The 22,618-nt window shown below is 41.9% G+C and overlaps 1 protein-coding gene, 1 long non-coding RNA gene and 1 other non-coding gene across 3 annotated transcripts in view; 1 reads left to right on the forward strand and 2 right to left on the reverse strand.

The window, feature by feature from the left end:
* The window catches only part of nabp1a (nucleic acid binding protein 1a), a 28,344-nt gene extending 21,490 nt beyond the window's left edge, over nucleotides 1-6,854 (reverse strand). Inside the window, exons 1-4 of the mRNA XM_064975737.1 lie at nucleotides 5,832-6,854; nucleotides 5,356-5,494; nucleotides 4,787-4,858; nucleotides 2,067-2,151 (exon numbers count right to left, since the gene is read on the reverse strand). Of these exons, the coding sequence (XP_064831809.1) occupies nucleotides 2,067-2,151; nucleotides 4,787-4,858; nucleotides 5,356-5,494; nucleotides 5,832-5,925 (390 nt within the window). The 5' untranslated portion in view covers nucleotides 5,926-6,854. The remainder of the gene's footprint in view (nucleotides 1-2,066; nucleotides 2,152-4,786; nucleotides 4,859-5,355; nucleotides 5,495-5,831) is intronic.
* Nucleotides 6,855-7,419: 565 nt separating this feature from the next.
* Nucleotides 7,420-7,501, reverse strand: trnas-cga (transfer RNA serine (anticodon CGA)). Its single transcript has one exon. It is a non-coding gene; the product is annotated as a tRNA-Ser (tRNA).
* A 5-nt stretch (nucleotides 7,502-7,506) lies between these two features.
* Nucleotides 7,507-22,618, forward strand: part of LOC135547084 (uncharacterized) — a 56,401-nt gene continuing 41,289 nt past the window's right edge. Inside the window, exon 1 of the long non-coding RNA XR_010456666.1 lies at nucleotides 7,507-7,609. This is a non-coding gene — a long non-coding RNA (uncharacterized LOC135547084). The remainder of the gene's footprint in view (nucleotides 7,610-22,618) is intronic.

The raw sequence follows: 22,618 nt of genomic DNA on the forward strand, positions 1-22,618 counted from the left end.
GTTCACGAGGGTTGCCTAATAACACATGAAGTTTTTTAAAAGAGCAGACCTTTTTAACCCTTCGGAACAGCACCTATGACACATTTTAAGGCACTTCCGGTTTACACAGGAAGCTGAAAGTGAACACATATCCTCCTTTGGGTAGGCACTTACAGAATATTGAGTTAAGACTTATTTACAGAGGGTTGAATGAGTGTGTTATTTCCGAAAATCACAGAAATCTCGCATAGCTGGGAAACACAATTCAAAAAGATTAGTCTGAACACGCTGCAACTGGATCTGTAATTAATTTTTGAACATCACCAATTTGACATTGTGCAATCTCTTAAATTACGATAGATAAATGACTGGTTATTTTTTTAAACACCGTAGGTTCATTTACTTTGACGTGAAGCGGAAAAACTATTGCTCTATTTTCATTTTTTACCTTTAATCCCAGAAAAAATGGCCATAACTCAAACCGTTGAGGCCTGGACGCCATCTTGTTCGGGGCCAAATGCCCATTATGCCAAACCTATGCTCACCAAGTTGTCTTCGAAGTCTTTTCCGTTTAGGAGAAAAGGCCACGTCGCGATTGGTGATGTTTTGTACATTTGCAATTCGCCCTCTTGTGGGATTTACCGGGACAGCAGAAAAATGACAAATTTAAAAAAAATATATAGAAAACAGAAACCGAATGTTCGAGAGACTTTGTTTGATGACTTCCTGGAAGATCCGTTCGCGAATTTTAGAAATGTTGTCGGACGTCTAGTAAGGGACCGTACATTTGCAATGTGGACTTTCTCACTAACCATATGGCGAATGTCAAAATGTTCCCTTAAGGTATGTAATTTATGTCCATGCAATGTGTGACTTGTTAAGAAATGTTTTACTTCTTGACTAAATACATTTCAGCTTTTCATTTTTAATTAACCTCTTGAAACTCCCCATCCCGGATCCGGGATTGTGACTAAGCCTCAGGCTCATTAGCATAACGCAACGTTAACGATTTCTGAAAATCGCAAATAAAATTAAAATAATGCGTTTGCTCTCAAGCTTAGCCTTTTCTTAACAACACTGTCATCTCAGATTTTCAAAATATGCTTTTGAACCATAGAAATTGACTAATTTGTGTAAGAGTATGCAAAGCTAGCATAGCATTTTGTGTAGCATGTAGCACGCAACATTTTCACAAAAGCCAGATAACCAAATAAATAAAATCATTTACCTTTGAAGAGCTTCTGATGTTTTCAATGAGGAGACTCCCAGCCACATACCAAATGCGCAGTGTTTCCTGAAAGCGTCTGTGTGTAGGAGAAATCGTTCCGTTTTCTACATTGCGCCTGGCTACCGAAACGAACCGAAAATGCAGTCACCTACAACGTGAAACTTTTTCCGGATTAACTACATAATATCGACCGAAACATGGCAAACGTTGTTTGGAATCAATCCTCAAGGTGTTTTTTCACATATCTCTTCATTGACATGCAGTTCTTGGAAGCTTGCTTCTCTCTCTCTGCCCCATGGAAAAATACTGGCAGGTGACTTTTGCGCACCAATTTCGGCGCAGGACACCGGGCGGACACGTGGTAAATGTGGTCTCTTATGGTCAATCTTCCAACGATCTGCCTACAAATACGTCACAATGCTGCAGACACCTTGGGGAAACGACAGAAAGGGCAGACTCATTCCTCTTGCGTTCACAGCCATATAAGGAGATCATGAAAGACAGAGCCTCAAAAATCCTTGTCATTTCCTGGATGCCAAGTCATCTTGGTTTTGCCTGAAGCTCACGTTCTAGGGCACGCACAGAGAAGATATTTGTATTTCTGGACACGTCAGAGTGTTTTCTTTCGAACATTAGCAATTATATGCATAGTCGAGCATCTTTTTGTGACAAAATATCTTGTTTAAAACGGGAACGTTTTTCTTCCAAAAATGAAATAGCGCCACCATAAGTGTAAGAGGTTAACCAACCCTCTTGAGCAATCTGTAGGTGGCCAACATGTTTGGCAAAAACAATGCCCATAGGAGTTGGCATGACAGAACAAATAGATCTGGGACCAGGGTAGGGTAGAGGTACTTACAGTCTTGTTCTGCTGGTTGTTCTGGGCTAGCAGATCTGGGTTGGGCTCACTGAAGTTAGGCACTTCGGAATACACCATGCAAAACCTATGGAAGGGAATACATTTAGTGAATGTTAGGAACATTAACCCCATGTGTTAATACTGCATGCATGTCATTGATATTTAAAATTAATACAGCACATTCAAGTAATGTTGCATGCATCAACTTGTACCGAAAAGCATTAAAACAATGTAATGTAGCCAGCTTGAAACTATACTGAAGAAATACAAACGCAACATGCAACAATTTCAAAGATTTTACTGAGTAACAGCTTATATAAGGAACAGTCAATTTAAATAAATTCATTATGCACCAATCCATGGACTTCACATGACTGGGCAGAGGAACAGCCATGGGTGGGCATAGTCCTAACCACTGGGGAGCCAGGCCCGACAATGGGCTTCATTACAGACAGAAAAACTCCTCAGTTTCATTAGCCGCCCAGTCTCATGACAGTCCCGCAGGTGAAGAAGCCAGATGTAGATGTCCTGGGCTTGCGCAGTTACACGTGGTCTGCGGTGAGGCCGGTTGGATGTACTGCTTGATCCTCTAAAACCACGTTGGAGGCAGCTTATGGTAGAGAAATGAACATTCAAGTCTCTGGCAACAGCTCTGGTGGACATTCCTGCAGTCATCATGCCAATTGCACGCTCCTTCAACTTCAGACATGTGGCATTGTGACAAAACTGCACATTTTATAGTAGCCTTTTGTCCCCAGCACAAGGTGCATCTGTGTAATGAGCATGCAGTTTATTCAGCTTCTTGATATACCACACTGGTCAGGTGGATTGATTATCATGGCAAAGGAGAAATGCTCACTAACAGGGATGTAAACTCATTTGTGCACAAAATTGGAGAGAAATAAGCTTTTTGTGCATATGGAAAACTGGGAATCTTTTTTCAGCTCATGAAACATGGGACCAACACTTTACATGTTGCGTTTATTTTTGTTCAGTATACACGACACCTATATTTCAAAGCAGGGTTGGTCAATGTCAACCTTTGTCCTATCATGATTATGTACCCATAAAACATTGATATACGATACTATCGCCCCGATTGGCCACCCACAAATGTATTTTTTTTGGGGGGGGAAATATAACTCCTCTAAAACGAAGGGTGGGCTATAGCGTGAAACCTAATGCAACGGGAAGAATCATGACTTAAGTCAATGTGGTTGAAAGCATGGGCAGTGCAGGCAATGGCACATCTTTTCTAATGTTCCCTGCTGGTGGAGGAGCAGAACAGTTGTGTCTGTGGCTTGCACATGATGGAGCAGTGACTGATGATGAACGGGCTGTCTTACCGTAGTGAGCTAGGTTTTAGGCCTACATCATGGCCTGGATAGAAGCAGTCTAGTCTTCAGAACTGGATAATAATTGCTTTATTTGCCTCAAAATAGAAAAATAAATATGGTTTATTCCATCTCTCAAAGCAGTGCTTGAGAATAGCCTATGCCTAGGCTTAGGTTACAGACTTTCATTCTTGTTATTTTTGAAAGCCTCGACTTTAGGAGAACACTGATAGGCTAGAATCCTTGGAAATAAGCTAATGTTCATAACTTAAACTGGTCTTAAAGCTTTTATGATTGGCCAATTACCTATCCTCCAATTAGGACTATTTGGTTTTCAACCCTGCATTGAAGAATTTTCCCAGCCCGCATGGATAATTTATTTCATAATAACGGTTAAACTTCAATAAAATGGCCATTAGCTTTTTCTATAGGCTATTGTTTGTCCTCTTGTTATTAATCCTACCTTAAGGCTTTCAAATAATTATGTTACATTCATTGTTTGATCGGGAGAAAGCCATGCATAAAACGATGAAGCGTAGCCTTCAGTCATATTCATAGCCTATCAAATGGAGAGAGAATGGAACATAGGCTACGTTTTTTAAACAGATAATTAAAGACTTATAAAACTGGAAATCTTGTGCTGATTTGGTGGAATTCTGTTCTTTCAGGACTCCATTCCTCATACATTCTGTAGGCTATACAACATTTATTGAAATGGACTATAGCATATAGGAAAACTCAATGTCACTTGTGTGCTGCCCTGCAAGACAAATGTACTGCGTGGTGCCACTCAAATACGCTAAACCACCTTGGCACATCACGATGTCTTCAACGTCGACCATGGCTGTCAATCATTGTCGATAAACGATGCTATCGCCAAACCTATTTCAAAGCAATATAACCTTCTGTATTCTTAAACTAAATGCAATTCCTCTGTTGCTCAACTATTGTAGATAGATGTAAGAACAGACATGTTTTATTTGATAGAACAAGACATGTTTACAATACAATAGTGGAGGGGCAGTGGGGTTGCACATTAGAAGTTTTTTCAGGCAACATTTTTTGAAAAACAAGCACTTATTGGACAAGTTCAGATACTTTTTTTTCTTTAATCAAATTTCAGGCCATTTGAATGCTACCCATACCATGATATCAGTGTTATTTTCTGCTTTTCTTGGTATGAGACTCCTACACTACCACGTTTTCAACATGAGTCATCAATACTACTCTAACCACAGAGTTTTGGGGGGGGGGGGGGGGGGGGACAGTCTCACTTTGTGTTCTCTGCTTTTATGCATCACTAAATCATAAAGAGTGCGGTAAGTGGCCAGCTGAATTCTCGTGAAATACAGGAAGTTACTGGTGGTATAAATAGACTGTACTCACTCTCCGATCTTCTGCAGGTCTCCACCTCTTCCAGTGTACAGGGTCAGGCAGCCCTTCCACATGGAGGCATAGCTGCAGAGATGGTGGAAAGTCAAGATACTGGATCTCGCTAACAAAGTACTGGGGTTGGGATCAGTTCCATTTCTACTAACTTTAGAAAAATGTGAATTATATTCCAGAGGGGAAAACAGCTCATGGGTTTTCATAGCAACACATTTGGCTATACTTCTATTCACTTTTCTAAGATTCTTGTCATAACAGAATCAATGGTAAGCCTGTGCATGTGCTCAGGGGAGTGTATGCTCCATATACTAACTGCTCATATCAGTCAAGGCCTCTACCGGTCATGCAGTGTTTCTCATCTCTAATCCTCAGGTCCTGCCAAGGTTGCATTTCTGTTCTAGTCCAGTAAAAGCACACCTGATTCAACATATCAAATGGCTTAATGGAGTAGTTAAATGGGATGTTATTGTGCTTGGCTCGAACAATATGTACAACCATGAGGGTAGCCAATGCCAGAGATGAGAATCATTGCAGTAAGCCCAATGGGTGTGGATAGGGGTCAATACCCTCTGGTCAGCCGGATAATGTCCCCAGGCTGAATGAGGCTGCCCAGCTCATCCCAGACAGAGATGGCGATGCTTCCGCTCTTGTCCGCTACCTTGCAGGAACGCACCTCATGGCCATCCTTCGTCTTGGTTACCCTTCCTAACATATGAGAAAAGAACAAGAGCAAGTGAAGTTATCCCTTTAGAAATGCAATTCAATAAACATAGCTCGTCTACATAGCCTTTGTGATGGGTGACCAAGTCCTCATGGCTGTAATATGGCACCCTGTCAGAACATGTCCAAAGCAACAACAACAACAAAAAAAACAGGTAATTGTATGCCATTACACGGAGGCATTTTTTTTATACTCACGATTACATGTTTGCACTAAGTTGCACAATCGACTCAATTGTTCCTCTGGCCCTTTAAGAAAACGGTAACGAATCTAGGTTGACATGACACGAGAAACACGACATTGTTATCTCCACCAACTTACCTATTTCCAAAACAATGAATACGATATTTAAATTTTTCGATCCAGCCTTCACGTCTTTTATCAAGAACAGACCTTCGTTTATGGCGTTCGACATCTTTAGGATGCAATTGGGAAAGTGACACGCTAGCAAGCTGTCTAGAAAGCTATGCAATCGGTAGCAGCATTCGGTCGAAAGCTAGCAGCAAACTAGCCAGCTACGTTAGTTTTCAACATAAAGGGATTGTCATAACTTGCTAGCGGTCTATACAAAGTTATTTGAGAAATGTTTTTGTTTTTTGCCACAACCTGAAACAAATGAGATGTGGGGTTCCCGATTTATAAAGCTAGCATCCAAAGGGATAACAAGTTAACGTTACTTTTGCTTTCAATGGATGGACTACTGTAGCTGCTTTACTCCATTTTCTACCAAGCTATTCTCTTAAGGTTACTATACTTCCTGCTAGACCAATCTTAGTTACACGTGAAAAAAACACTACATAAAGCTAGCCAACTACATTAAACGATATGCTTGCTGTGCTAAGTATTAATCTAAAACACCAGTTTATGGTGAATAAAAAAATATTAACGTCAAAAATGTTTAACCGCCTGACAATTCAGTTCTCTTTCCTCATCTGGTGCTAACTAGCTACAGCAGTAACGTTAGCCTGAATATTCTCACAATGGCGAGTTTACGCAAAACTTGTGCTTTACTTGAACTAACTAACTACTTACATAACGAAAAAGACTGATGTTGGCTCAATTATAAATTATAGCGAACATTAACAACTCATTTCTAGTCTGATGGAGGAAGTAGCGCTAGCTAACGTTAGCTGTCCAACTTCAGCTTTGTTACAACACAAACTCGTACGTGTCTATGTTGCTAATACATGGCCGCTATATATAATTATTTGATAAACGTAAATTCAAGTGTTGCTAGTAATTAGACTTGAATTATGGCTAAAGAAAATTCTCGGCGAGTTTAAATCTAGACAACTGTGGCACGCACCCCCCTGCTCTTCAAACAATGCCCCCTAACTACGTCAACGTGCTTCGCCGGTCGAATAAATACACCCGAACATTCCATTTCACTGGTTTGAAAGGGGTGCACGGGAGGGTATTTTTTATTCAATTTCAAAACCATAAATAATCACTGATATAATCACCCCTCTCCCGATTTATTTTAAACCCTTTGTCTACTTTCTTCTAAATCACAAAACTGACGAATTATTAGCTTTGGCTGATCTAGCAGTGCAGAATTTGGTGCATAGCAATACCATATTGACTTTTGCAATACGCTATCTTTAAAGATGTATCCAGACAGCCACGCGACAAAAGATAACTTGTGAGGTTAAATTTACAGTGCTAGTCACATTGTATCACATTGCACATTGTGTTATCAAGTGTGCTGTGCACTTATGCTATAATGTTAAATTATATCTATATCCAATATACCATGTAGTTCATATATTTCTTTATTGGCAATGACACTGTTGTGTATGTTCGGTATGCCAAATGACGGCATTTATTCTGTTAATCATATATTTTCGATTTGGGTAAACTACATCTAAAAATTAAATAACTTAGCAATAGTCAAATCTCTACAAAAATTCGTCACGAACAGGATTCGAACCTGTGCGGGGAAACCCCATTGGATTTCGAGTCCAACGCCTTAACCTCTCGGCCACCGTGACTTGATAAAAAGAGGTTGAGATATAGGAGTATATAGCGTCAGTTATAAACTTATTGGTGTAACGTTTTCGATTCGTCGTACACTTTATGTGATTACGATCTCGAACCAGGTGAGTTTCATAACAAAACCATTTTTATGTTTTCTTTCGTATTTTTGCACAACTATTAGTTCGCGTCCAATTGCTTTCGTATTATTGCATAGCAGCAAATGTGCTTACCTAACCCGAAGACCGGACTTTGAATTGCATTGAATTCTACCTCGGGTAAAAAAGAAATGCGTTTTGATCAGGAAAGTTTCCTCTGATGAACTCTACAAGCCAGAATGTTTCTGAAAATGATGTACTTTTTTGCCCGTAAGAATGTGAGAATATATCCACAGGAAAGTATAATTATACTGAACAAAAATATAAACGCTACGTGCAACAATTTCAAAGATTTTGCAGTGTTACAATTCATATAAGGAAATATGTCAATTGAAAAAAAAATAATTGGGCCCTAATCTATGGATTTCACATGACTGGGCAGGTGCGTAGCCATGGGTGGGCCTGGGAGTGCAATAGGCCCACCCACTTAGGAGACTAGCCCAACCCACTGGGGAGCAACGCCAAGCCAATCAGAATTAGTTTTTCCCAACAAAAGGGCTTCATTACAGACATGAATACTCCTCTGTTTCATCAGCTGTCTGAGTGGCTGGTCTCAGACAATCCCGCAGGTGAAGAAGCCAGATGTGGCGTTAGTGGGCTGGTATGGTTACACGTGGTCTGCGGTTGTGAGACCAGTTGAATATACTGCCAAGGTAGAGAAATTAACATTCAAGTCTCTGGCAACAGCTCAGGTGCACATTCCTGCAGTCAGCATGCCAATTGTACGCTCCCTCAAAACTTGAGATATTGTGTTGTTTGACAAAACTGCACATTTTAGAGTGGCCTTTTATTGTCCCCAGCACAAGGTGCACCTGTGTAATGATCATGCTGTTTAATCAGCTTCTTGATATACTACCACACTTGTCAGGTGGATGGATTATCTTGAGCACTAACAGGGATTTGTGCACAAAAATAGAGAGAAATAAGCTTTTTGTGCGTATGGAAAAATTCAGGGATCTTTTATTTCAGCTAATGAGACCTGGGACCAGTACTTTACATGTTGCATTTATATTTTTTAAGGTGTACATCAACTTTTCAAAGTGCTGGTAGTGCGTTCAAGTTTTTTACCATACCAGCCTGTCTTTCCAATTAAAATGTGCTAACCTTAGAGCCATACCACAAAGCATTCTGCTATTTTCTTTAACCATAGAGTCCACATGAAACTTGAGTTTGTTTAATGTTTTATTTCATTAGTTGGCTAAACTTTCCATAGTCACCTACCTTTTGTGAGGGAGTTTTATAAAGAAAACAAAACACTAGGGGGAGACAAAGACCAACTACTCTGGTATCTTCCAACTCATGTCTTCCAATGACTGTTTGGCATGCATGGACAAACATGAGATGTGAAGTTTGATCTTTCTGAAAGAGATAATCAATCTAATTTTCTTAACAATGAATGTCATAGCCTAAATATATTATTTTTAGTATGTATGCAATGTTAAATGGATAGTTTGGTATTTTGGCAATGAAGCCCTTTATCTGCTTCCCCGGAGTTAGATTAATTTGTGGATAAAATTATGTATCTGCGTCCAGGGGCGTCATGCACCTCAAAAATCTGAGGGGGCACAAAGTACGTGAGGATTGCTGGGGAGTTATCTGGACTGGTGCTAGGTCCCCTATCCTAAAGATGGAGAAAATAGCATTAAAAAAAAACCTGAAACAGCATTTTCCTGCAGTCTAGAGCCATAATTATTATACTGATTTTTTTTTTTACCTCCTGTTTCTTCCCAATTTCATGATTATGATCTTGTCTCATCGTTGCAACTCCACAACGGGCTCAGGAGAGGTGAAGGTCGAGTAATGCGTCCTCCGAAACATGAACCACCAAGCCTCACTTCTTACCACCTGCTTGCACCAATGCGTCGGACGAAACACCATACAACTGATGACCAGAGTCAGCCTGCAGGTGCTTGGCCCACCACAAGGAGTCGCTAGTGTGCGATGAGCCAAGTAAAGCCCCCCCGGCCAAAGCCTCCCCTAACCTGGATGATGCTGGGCCATCCCATACGGATGCCGCCATGTGGGACTCCCGGTCACAGCTGGTTGTGACATAGCCTGGGATCGAACACCAGGCTGTAGTGATGATGCAACACTGTGATCCAGTGCCTTAGTCCGCTGTGCCAGTCAGGAGGCCCTCATTATGCTTAATTCATTGTTTTAAAAAATTTGTATATTTTTCTGCATATTAGTTCTGAGTGATTAACCGAAATATTGTTTTTTTTGTTTGTCTTTTTTTTCAATTTTGACCGATGTCGCTTCAATTATTTGAATTCCATTTCCTTCTGTTTTTTTTCTATGAGCTCAATGTGCACATTGCATAGTTTTTCTAGCGATAAATCAGATCAAGCCCAGAAATGTGCGATATAGTAGGGAGTTGTAGTTTCCAACAGGACAAAATTATACATAGTTTAGTACAGAAAACGTGGTATTTAATTACAATGACCATAAGCCATTGTGTGTCGGTGTGTTTCTTTTATGCCTCCTACTACGTTAGGTTATTTTTGGGCATACATGGAGAGAAGAGACAGAATAATATGCAATAGAAAGGGATAGAAAGCAGTTGCTTCACGAGGTATCTGTACCTGAAAATACATGATCTAAGTGATTGATAGTTGGCATTAAGCAGTCATAAAAGTATGCCTTATTTACCTAATTGCTAAAATAGTGATTTTGTCAGACAACATAAGCAGCAGCTCCATATAGATGAGACGATGACTTAGAATGAAATCATAAAGTCATAAAATAAATCAAATGTAACATACCCAACAACTGAAATATTTTATTGAAGTAATGTGAATGAATTATGGTTAATAAGTGGTACTCAGTAATGGGCAGTCACTACCATCATGGGACTTTTACTAATTGTAGACCGTCATTGTAAATAAGAATTTGTTCTTAACTGACTTGCCCAGTTAAATAAAGGTTCATTTTTTATTATTATTATTCTGTGTTGTTACAGCATATAACTGAATATGATGCGTTGTGCATTTAATGTTTACATAAATAAATGCACGTGCATTTGCAAAATGATTATATAGTGAAAAAAACATCACCAAATGGACATGATGAAATCAACACAACGAGTGATGGAAAGGAACAACTATCACTGCCCGGCCATCCCGAGTTCATCAGGTCAGTCAATTTTGCATTTCTGCAGGATTTTTGAGCATGTCAAATTTCTTAAGGCATTTGGCCCCCAAAAAAGTTACCTTTGTCTTTGACTTTTGACTTCCTATGAAATCATATTGCAAATGGACAAAACATATGCCTTATGCACAAGTAAAAAAAAATAAAAAAAAATAAAATTGATGATAATAAAATATGACTAAAGTATGTTGATGCAGTTCTTATACGTGTGTAATTGACACAAAAATCGAAAGAATTTCGAAAAACGGTCCAGAAAGCACTTTTTTAAGGGGTTGCTCGGTTTTTGAAAAAAAAATCACTTTTTCAAAATGTTGCTTTTGGATGTTGACTTGTGTTGCATTTCCAATATGAAAAACCACGGTGAAGCGCGCTCGCCACCTGTTGGATTTTTACACCTGGCATTTGCCATATGGCATTTGCAATCAACTTTGAATGAAACAACGCCGAATTGAGTGGTATTGGACACCGTGTATATGGTTTGTTCAGTGCCAATGACTTCCCATTCATTTTTGTCCATTTCAGGGGTGTGTTCCCTTACATACCTTTTAGTCAGGGAACAGGATGGGACTTAGCTGTAAATACAAATAGCAGATACATTCCATTACAGCTACACCATCGTAGGTTTGGACAACGAGTTTCTCTATGAAGTTAAACTCAGACATCTCAAAATTCATGAATTCAATTACAGACTGCACATCTCGCCCACTTGACACATCAAAGAAGCCCAAGAAATGTTCCTGAATAAAGCCCTGATCATCCAAATAAAGTGGGGCAAAAAAGTAATTAGTCAGCCACCAATTGTGCAAGTTCTCCCACTTAAAAAGATGAGAGAGGCCTGTAATTTTCATCATAGGTACACTTCAACGATGACAGACAAAATGAGAAAAGAAATCCAGAAAATCACATTGTAGGATTTGTAATGAATTTATTTGCAAATTATGGTGGAAAATAAGTATTTGGTCACCTACAAACAAGCAAGATTTCTGGCTCTCATCGACCTGTAACTTCTTCTTTAAGAGGCTCCTCTGTCCTCCACTCATTACCTGTATTAACCTCTTGATGCTATGGGGGCGCTATTTCATTTTTGGATGAAAAACGTTCCCGTTTTAAACAAGATATTTTGTCACAAAAAGATGCTCGACTATGCATATAATTGATAGCTTTCGAAAGAAAACACTCTGACGTGTTTTCTGTGCGTGCCCTAGAACGTGAGCTTCAGGCAAAACCAAGATGAGACGGCATCCAGGAAATGAGCAGGATTTTTGAGGCTCTGTTTTCCATTGTCTCCTTATATGGCTGTGAATGCGAGAGGAGTAAGTCTGCCCTTTCTGTCGTTTCCCCAAGGTGTCTGCAGCATTGTGACGTATTTGTAGGCATATCATTGGAAGATTGACCATAAGAGACCACATTTACCAGGTGTCCGCCCGGTGTCCTGCGCCGAAATTGGTGCGCAAAAGTCAGCTGCAAGTATTTTTCCATGGAATTTAGAGAAGAATGCAAGCTTCCACGAACGATATATCAATGAAGAGATATGTGAAAAAACACCTTGAGGATTGATTCCAAAGAACGTTTTCCATGTTTCTGTCGATATTATGGAGTTAATTCGGAAAAGGTTTGACGTTGTAGGTGACTGAATTTTCGGTTCGTTTCGGTAGCCAAATGCGATGTACAAAACGGAACGATTTCTCCTACACACAGACGCTTTCAGGAAAAACTGCGCATTTGGTATGTAACTGAGAGTCTCCTCATTGAAAACGTCCGAAGCTCTTCAAAGGTAAATGAATTTATTTATTTGGTTATCTGGTTTTTGTGAAAATGTTGCGTGCTAAATGCTACTCAAAATGCTAAGCTAGCTTAGCATACTCTTACACAAATTAGTCAATTTCTATGGTTCAAAAGCATATTTTGAACATCTGAGATGACAGTGTTGTTAAGAAAAGGCTAAGCTTGAGAGCAGGCGCATTATTTTCATTTTATTTGCGATATTCAGAAATCGTTAACGTTGCGTTATGCTAATGAGCCTGAAGCTTTAGTCACGATCCCGGATCCGGGATGGGGAGTTTCAACAGGTTAATGGCACATGTTTGAACTTGTTATCAGTATAAAAGACACCTGTCCACAACCTCAAACAGTCACACTCCAAACTCCACTATGGCCAAGACCAAAGAGCTGTCAAAGGACACCAGAAACAAAATTGTAGAACTGCACCAGGCTGGGAAGACTGAATCTGCAATAGGTACGCAGGTTTAAAAAAATCAAATGTGGGAGCAATTATTAGGAAATGGAAGACATACAAGACCACTGATAATCTCCCTCGATCTGCGGCTCCACGCAAGATCTCACCCCGTGGGGTCAAAATGATCACAATAACGGTGAGCAAAAATCCCAGAACCACACGCGGGGACCTAGTGAATGACCTGCAGAGAGCTGGGGCCAAAGTAACAAAGCCTACCATCAGTAACACACTACGCCGCCAGGGACTCAAATCCTGCAGTGCCAGACGTGTCCCCCTGCTTAAGCCAGTACATGTCCAGGCCCGTCTGAAGTTTGCTAGAGAGCATTTGGATGATCCAGAAGAAGATTGGGAGAATGTCATGAAACCAAAATATAACTTTTTGGTAAAAACTCATCTCGTCGTGTTTGGAGGACAAAGAATGCTGAGTTACATCCAAAGAACACCATACCTACTGTGAAGCATGGGGGTGGAAACATCATGCTTTTGGGCTGTTTTCTGCAAAGGGACCAGGACGACTGATCCGTGTAAAGGAAAGAATGAATGGGGCCATGTATCGTGAGATTTTGAGTGAAAACCTCCTTCCATCAGCAAGGGCATTGAAGATGAAACGTGGCTGGGTCTTTCAGCATGACAATGATCCCAAACACACCGCCCGGGCAACGAAGGAGTGGATTCGTAAGAAGCATTTCAAGGTCCTGGAGTGGCCTAGCCAGTCTCCAGATCTCAATCCCATAGAAAATCTTTGGAGGGAGTTGAAAGTCCGTGTTGCCCAGCAACAGCCCCAAAACATCACTGCTCTAGAGGAGATCTGCATGGAGGAATGGGCCAAAATACCAGCAACAGTGTGTGAAAACCTTGTGAAACTTACAGAAAACGTTTGACCTCTGCCATTGCCAACAAAGGGTATATAACAAAGTATTGAGATAAACTTTGGTTATTGACCAAATACTTATTTTCCACCATAATTTGAAAATAAATTAATTAAAAATCCTACAATGTGATTTTCTGGATTTTTTTTCTCATTTTGTCTGTCATATGATGAAAATTACAGGCCTTTCTCATCTTTTTAAGTGGGAGAACTTGCACAATTGGTGGCTGACTAAATACTTTTTTGCCCCACTGTACCTGACAATAGCTGACAACTGCAAGCCGACTTGTGGCACCATATGTCCCAGAGTGGTGGGGCAATATTTACCCCTTGGATCCTGGGGTTTGTCCTTATATGTTAACCTAACTAGAAACACTCTGCACACAATAAGGTATGACAGTGATTAATCAGTTATAAAAAGGTTTTATATGAGCTATGTGGGATTAGCTTTTCCAAATCAGGTCACAAGGTTTTAAAAACTCCTGAAAAACACTCCTGGCCCTAGGGGGGATGAAAACCCTGTCAAACTGCAGCTACCTTTATATTTGTTCATATAAATTATATTTAGACTAGATTAGGAGTGGGATTTCCTCATCCCAGACACATTGACAACAACAGATGGACAATAGAACTCACAGGGCTGAGCTTGCTTTATATGCATGCTTGCATCATGCAGGCCTATGCAACTGTTGGCCTTATAAAACATTTACTCACATCTGTCATCACTTATGTTGATTGATTAATTCCAGTTAATGATTTTGGATTAAGAACTATAGGCAGCCCAATTTTGAATATAAACTAAATTTGATCACGTTCACGTTTTCTCCTGACACCCACACATGGACTATAAATACATAACGTTACCAATTAGTTTACCCAGACCAGATGTAAAGGGCTCATAGGCTATAGGCAGCTGCTCTTATTAGTAGCCTACAGTTGATAAGACTGAAAAATCACCCCATATAATAGCGTTCAGAAATCACGCAATATGAATCAGACAGTGGGGCGCCGCATGACCCACTAGTTGGTCAGAAGGTTCAAATCAACGTTTCATATCGTGGTGTAGATGTACTGTATTGACAATGACAAAATAACGCAAGATCACATTTCCAGCATGGCCGAAAACCAGACCTTACTTGCCCGCCATCGGAAGCAAAATGGTCATGAAGAAATAATACGAGAGCATTGTATTTGCAGCTCCTTAAATTAATAAAAACATTTAAAACGTAGTTTTAAACGTGAACTCTGCACGAGCTCCAGCAACTCGTGGCCCAGCTGGCTGCACCTATTTTCACTGACATTGCTAGCCCGTGGGAGCGTTGCAGGTCTACACGGGTGCGTTCATTGCTAGACTGCGTTTGCGTTGCTAGGCTGTTTGCGTTGCTAGCCCGCGGGCGAGTTGCAGGTCGAGACAGGTGCGTTTGAGGTGGACTTCATTGCTTCTTAATTCATGGGTGTATTACAACGCTTGGATAGTTAACATAACAGATTAGCATAATTGGTTCAGATTATTTGGCCTCTACTTTTATACATTTTCTTACAAATCTAAAATCACTATTGTAGGGCTTTTCATTGTTATTTATTTAACAAGGCAAGTCAGTTAAGAACAAATTATTATTTAAAATAACAGCCTACCCCTGCCAAACCCTAACGACACTAGGCCAATTGTGCACCACCCTATGGGACTCCCAATCACAACCGATTGTGATACAGCCTGAAATCGAGCCAGGGTCTGTAGTGAGGCCTCTAGCACTGAGATACAGTTCCTTAACCTGTTACATCTATGGGGCGCTATTTCATTATTGGATAAAACAACGTGCCCGTTTTAAGCACAACATTTTGTCACAAAAAGATGCTCGAATATGCATATATGCATATAGCTTTGGAAAGAGAACACTCTGACGTTTCCAAAACTCCAAAGATATTGTCTGTGAGTGCCCCAGAACTGATGCTACAGGCGAAACCAAGATGAAACTTCAAACAGGAAATGAGCAGGATTTTTGAGGCTCTGTTTTTCATTGTCTCCTTATATGGCTGTGAATGCGACAGGAATGAGCCTGCCCGATCTATCATTTCCCCAAGGTGTCTGCAGCATTGTGACGTATTTGTAGGCATATCATTGGAAGATTGACCATAAGAGACTACATTTGCCAGGTGTCTGCCCGGTGTCCTCCGTCGAAATTGGTGCGTCATCTTCAGCTGCACGTCTTTTTCCAAGCAATTCACAGGAGAAAGTAGACATTCACGAACGATATATCAATAAAGAGATATGTGAAAAACACCTTGAGGATTGATTCTAAACAGCGTTTGCCGTGTTTCAGTCGATATTATGGTGTTAATTTGGAAAACAGTTCGCCGTTTTGATGGCTGAATTTTCGTTTTTTTTTTGTACCCAAACGTGATGTACAAAACGGAGCGATTTCTCCTACACAAAGAATCTTTCAGGAAAAACTGAACATTTGCTATGTAACTGAGAGTCTCCTCATTGAAAACATCCGAAGTTCTTCAAAAGTAAATTCTTTTATTTGAATCCTTTTCTGGTTTTTGTGCAAATGTTGCCCGCTAAATGCTACGCTAGCTATCAATACTCTTACACAAATGCTTGTTTTGCTATGGTTCAAAAGCATATTTTGAAAATCTGACATGACAGTGTTGTTAAGAAAAGGCTAAGCTTGAGAGCTAGCACATTCATTTCATTTCATTTGCGATTTTCATGAATAGTTAACGTTACGTTATGCTAATGAGCTTGAGGCTATAACTGGATACAGGTTTTTTTCATAGCCAAACGTGAACAAAACGGAGCGATTTGTCCTACACAAATAATATTTTTTGAAAAACTGAACATTTGCTATCTAACTGAGAGTCTCCTCATTGAAAACATCTGAAGTTCTTCAAAGGTAAATGATTTTATTTGAATGATTTTCTTGTTTTTGTGAAAATGTTGCTGGCTGAATTCTAGGCTTATAGCTATGCTAGCTATCAATACTCTTACACAAATGCTTGTTTAGCTATGGTTGAAAAGCATATTTTGAAAATCTGAGATGACAGTGTTGTTAACAAATGTCTAAGCTTGAGAGCAAATATATTTATTTAATTTCATTTGAGATTTTCATGAATAGTTAACGTTGCGTTATGCTAATGAGCTTGAGGCTATAAATAGGATCCCAGATCCGGGATTGCTCGACGCAAGAAGTTAAACCACTGCACCACTCAGGAGCCCTTACCACATCTGTTCCTGGAGAGCTACCATCCTGTAACATGATTCAGTTTATATCAACCAGTTAATTAGGTACACTAGATAAGGGTTTGAAGAAAAACCTACGCTCCATCCAAACCCATAATTCTCTACTGGATTTCTCCAGATTTCCAACACGATTCAACAAGACAAGATTTGGAAGGATGGCCACACAAGGCTAGTGTTGAACATAACAGCTAACCACATACGCGCCTGATTACGTTGAAGACGTTGCATTGATTCAACCAATGGTTGTGCGCCACGTCATCAACTGTCGGACATTTACATTGCAATATCATATGATGTGGTTAGCTGATGTGTTAAACAACTATCCAAGATTCACGAGATTTGTCAGGGATCTGCAATTTCGTCAGGCAGGAATGCCACCCATATGATATAGGGGAAAAGCAATCTAATGCTGACTGCGCAGTCAATGATGTGGCATGCAAATTACGTGCTATGCAATATTGGTTGATGCAATGTATTATCTGCAAATTGGTCAGGGCCTGGAACATGATCCTCAATAGCTGAAACAGGTATGTTAGTTTAGAGTTGGACTGAATACACACAGAATGGTAGATCTCCAGGAAGAGGGTTAGGTAGCTCTGTTGTAACCTGTGAAAGTACTAGGTCGTATTTAGTGGTGCGGACAGTAGCAAAACTTCCTTTTGCAATAGAAAACTAAAAACAAGCATTTCTTATAGGACAAGTTTAGGTAGTCACTTGCCGTTTAAGTCCGTTTTCATTTTGTTTGGTGCCTAGTGAATACGACCCTGTACTGCCTCCAACCAAGTCCCAGGCTTTTGTGGGCACACTGCCCCATGATGGCTTATTTGCACTTCTATAGTTTCAGTTTTGTTTTTGTTAAGACAGCAGTCTCGCGCATTGCGCATTGGTCATTGACCGATGGCCGACCCATATTCTACTTTACAAATTCAGAAAGACTGCCACTGCTCACGCGAAATATCAAATCAATGATGTGACGTACTGGTCATGGTCTCCCATCTCGTCTGTGTGTAGTGTCTTTAGATTGTTTTGTTACACTGGTAACAGCAAGACTCTTTATTGCAACACAATCAGAGTTGGTGGCCATTGCTTTTGATACAGCATGATAGGCAAAAACTCTCTCAAGGGTTTAGTTTGAATTTATTAGTAGACAAATAAAACATGTTAAGGCACAGTGTGAATTGTGTTGACACTTGAATTGCAAAAGACAAACCAATATAGAACAGCCAGGAAAATAACCTCAGCGTCAACAAAACGAAAGAGCTGATGGGGACTTCAGGAGACAGCAGAGGGAGCATACCCCCAACCACATCGACGGGACCGCAGTGGAGAAGGTGAAAAGCTTCAAGTTCCTCGGTGTACACATCACTGACAATCTGAAATGGTCCACCCACACAGACAATGTGGTGAAGAAGGTGCAATAGCACCTCTTCAACCTCAGGGGGCTGAAGAAATTTGGCTTGGCCCCTAAGACCCTCACCAATTTTTACAGATGCATCATTGAGATTATCCTGTCAGGCTGTATCACCACCTGGTACAGCAACTGCACCGCCAGCAACCGCAGGGCTCCCCAGAGGGTGGTGCGGTCTGCCCAATGCATCACCAGGGGCACACTGCCTGCCCTCCAGGACACCTACAGCACCTGATGTCACAGGAAGAACAAATAGATCATCAAGGACATCAACCCCCTGGGCAACGGCCTGTTCACCCCACTATCGTCCAGAAGGGGAGGTCAGTACAGGTGCATCAAAGCTGGGACCGAGAGACTGAAAAAGAGCTTCTATCTCAAGGACATCAGACTGTTAAATAGCCATCACTAGCCGGCCTCCACCCAGTACCTTGCCCTGAACTTAGTCACTGTCAATAGCCAGCTATCACCCGGTTACTTACCCTCGCACCTTAGAGGTTGCTGCCCTATCTCCGCTGTGCAATCCAGCTTCCGAGCCTGTCACGGGTGCACCTCAGGTACTAAACGATATCATAACCACCATCGATAAAAGACAGTACTGTGCAGCCGTCTTCATCGACCTAGCCAAGGCATGCGTCTCTGTCAATAACCATATTCTTATCGGCAGACTCAATAGCCTTGGTTTTTCTAATGACTGCCTCGCCTGGTTCACCAACTACTTTGCAGACAGAGTTCAGTGTGTCAAATCGGAGGGCCTGTTGTCCGGACCTCCGGCAGTCTCTATGGGGGTACCAAAGGGTTAAATTCCCGGGCCGACTCCTTTCTCTGTATATATCAATGATGTCGCTCTTGCTGCGGGCGATTCCCTGGTCCACCTCTACGCAGATGATACCATTCTGTATATTTCTGGCCCTTCCTTGGACACTGTGCTAACTAACCTCCAAACGAGCTTCAATGACTTACAACACTCCTTCCGTGGCCTCCAACTGCTCTTAAACGCTAGTAAAACTAAATGCATGCTTTTCAAACGTTCGCTGCCTGCACCCGCCCACCCGACTAGCATCACCACCCTGGACCGTTCCAACCTAGAATATGTGGACAACTATAAAGAGCTAGGTGTCTGGCTAGACTGTAACTCTCCTTCCAGACGCATATTAAATATCTCCAATCCAAAATCAGATCTAGAATCGGCTTCCTATTTCGCAACAAAGCCTCCTTCACTCACGCCGCCAAACTTACCCTAGTAAAACTGACTATCCTACCAATCCTCGACTTCGGCGATGTCATCTACAAAATGGCTTCCAACACTCTACTCAGCAAACTGAATGCAGTCTATCATAATGCCATCCGTTTTGTTACCAAATCACCTTATACAACCCACCACTGCGACCTGTATGCTCTAGTCGGCTGGCCCTCGCTACAAATTCTTCGCCAGACCGACTGGCTCCAGGTCATCTTTAACTCTATGCCAGGTAAAGCGCCACCTTATCTCAGTTCACTGGTCACGATAACAACACCCACCCGTAGCACATGTTCCAGCAGGTATATCTCACTGATCATCCCCAAAGCCAACACCTCATTTGGCCGCCTTTCATTCCAGTTCTCTGCTGCCAGTGACTGGAACGAATTGCAAAAATCTCTGAAGTTGGAGATTTTTATTTCCCTCACCAACTTTAAACATCAACTATCTGAGCAGCTAACCAATCGCTGTAGCTGTACATAGTTCATCTGTAAATAGCCCACCCAATCTACCTACCTCATCCCCATACTGTTTTTATTTTATTGACCTTTCTGCTCTTTTGCACACCAGTATCTCTACTTGCACATCATCATCTGCTCATTTGTCACTCCAGTGTTAATCTGCTAAATTGTAATTATTCGCTCCTATGGCCTATTTATTGCCTACCTCCTCATGCCTTTTGCACACACTGTACAGTGCCTTGCGAAAGTATTCGGCCCCCTTGAACTTTGTGACCTTTTGCCACATTTCAGGCTTCAAACATAAAGATATAAAACTGTATTTTTTGTGAAGAATCAACAAGTGGGACACAATTATGAAGTGGAACGACATTTATTGGATATTTCAAACTTTTTTAACAAATCAAAAACTGAAATATTGGGCGTGCAAAATTATTCAGCCCCTTTACTTTCAGTGCAGCAAACTCTCTCCAGAAGTTCAGTGAGGATCTCTGAATGAACCAATGTTGACCTAAATCATTTACATTTAAGTCATTTAGCAGACGCTCTTATCCAGAGCGACTTACAAATTGGTGAATTCACCTTCTGACATCCAGTGGAACAGACACTTTACATTAGTGCATCTAAATCATTTAAGGGGGGGTGAGAAGGATTACTTATCCTATCCTAGGTATTCCTTGAAGAGGTGGGGTTTCAGGTGTCTCCGGAAGGTGGTGATTGACTCCGCTGTCCTGGCGTCGTGAGGGAGTTTGTTCCACCATTGGGGGGCCAGAGCAGCGAACAGTTTTGACTGGGCTGAGCGGGAACTGTACTTCCTCAGTGGTAGGGAGGCGAGCAGGCCAGAGGTGGATGAACGCAGTGCCCTTGTTTGGGTGTAGGGCCTGATCAGAGCCTGGAGGTACTGCGGTGCCGTTCCCCTCACAGCTCCGTAGGCAAGCACCATGGTCTTGTAGCGGATGCGAGCTTCAACTGGAAGTCAGTGGAGAGAGCGGAGGAGCGGGGTGACGTGAGAGAACTTGGGAAGGTTGAACACCAGACGGGCTGCGGCGTTCTGGATGAGTTGTAGGGGTTTAATGGCACAGGCAGGGAGCCCAGCCAACAGCGAGTTGCAGTAATCCAGACGGGAGATGACAAGTGCCTGGATTAGGACCTGCGCCGCTTCCTGTGTGAGGCAGGGTGGTACTCTGCGGATGTTGTAGAGCATGAACCTACAGGAACGGGCCACCGCCATGATGTTAGTTGAGAACGACAGGGTGTTGTCCAGGATCACGCCAAGGTTCTTAGCGCTCTGGGAGGAGGACACAATGGAGTTGTCAACCGTGATGGCGAGATCATGGAACGGGCAGTCCTTCCCCGGGAGGAAGAGCAGCTCCGTCTTGCCGAGGTTCAGCTTGAGGTGGTGATCCGTCATCCACACTGATATGTCTGCAAGACATGCAGAGATGCGATTCGCCACCTGGTCATCAGAAGGGGGAAAGGAGAAGATTAATTGTGTGTCGTCTGCATAGCAATGATAGGAGAGACCATGTGAGGTTATGACAGAGCCAAGTGACTTGGTGTATAGCGAGAATAGGAGAGGGCCTAGAACAGAGCCCTGGGGGACACCAGTGGTGAGAGCGCGTGGCGAGGAGACAGATTCTCGCCACGCCACCTGGTAGGAGCGACCTGTCAGGTAGGACGCAATCCAAGCGTGGGCCGTGCCGGAGATGCCCAACTCGGAGAGGGTGGAGAGGAGGATCTGATGGTTCACAGTATCGAAGGCAGCCGATAGGTCTAGAAGGATGAGAGCAGAGGAGAGAGAGTTAGCTTTAGCAGTGCGGAGCGCCTCCGTGATACAGAGAAGAGCAGTCTCAGTTGAATGACTAGTCTTGAAACCTGACTGATTTGGATCAAGAAGGTCATTCTGAGAGAGATAGCGGGAGAGCTGGCCAAGGACGGCACGTTCAAGAGTTTTGGAGAGAAAAGAAAGAAGGGATACTGGTCTGTAGTTGTTGACATCGGAGGGATCGAGTGTAGGTTTTTTCAGAAGGGGTGCAACTCTCGCTCTCTTGAAGACGGAAGGGACGTAGCCAGCGGTCAGGGATGAGTTGATGAGCGAGGTGAGGTAAGGGAGAAGGTCTCCGGAAATGGTCTGGAGAAGAGAGGAGGGGATAGGGTCAAGCGGGAAGGTTGTTGGGCCCGCTTGACCCTAATGACTAATGATGATAAATACAATCCACTTGTGGGTAATCAAGTCTCCGTATAAATGCACCTGCACTGTGATAGTCTCAGAGGTCCGTTAAAAGCGCAGAGAGCATCATGAAGAACAAGGAACACACCAGGCAGGTCCGAGATACTGCTGTGAAGAAGTTTAAACCCGGATTTGGATACAAAAAGAT

This window comes from Oncorhynchus masou, chromosome 10 (genome assembly GCF_036934945.1).
Source record: "Oncorhynchus masou masou isolate Uvic2021 chromosome 10, UVic_Omas_1.1, whole genome shotgun sequence".
Classification (NCBI taxonomy): domain Eukaryota; kingdom Metazoa; phylum Chordata; class Actinopteri; order Salmoniformes; family Salmonidae; genus Oncorhynchus; species Oncorhynchus masou.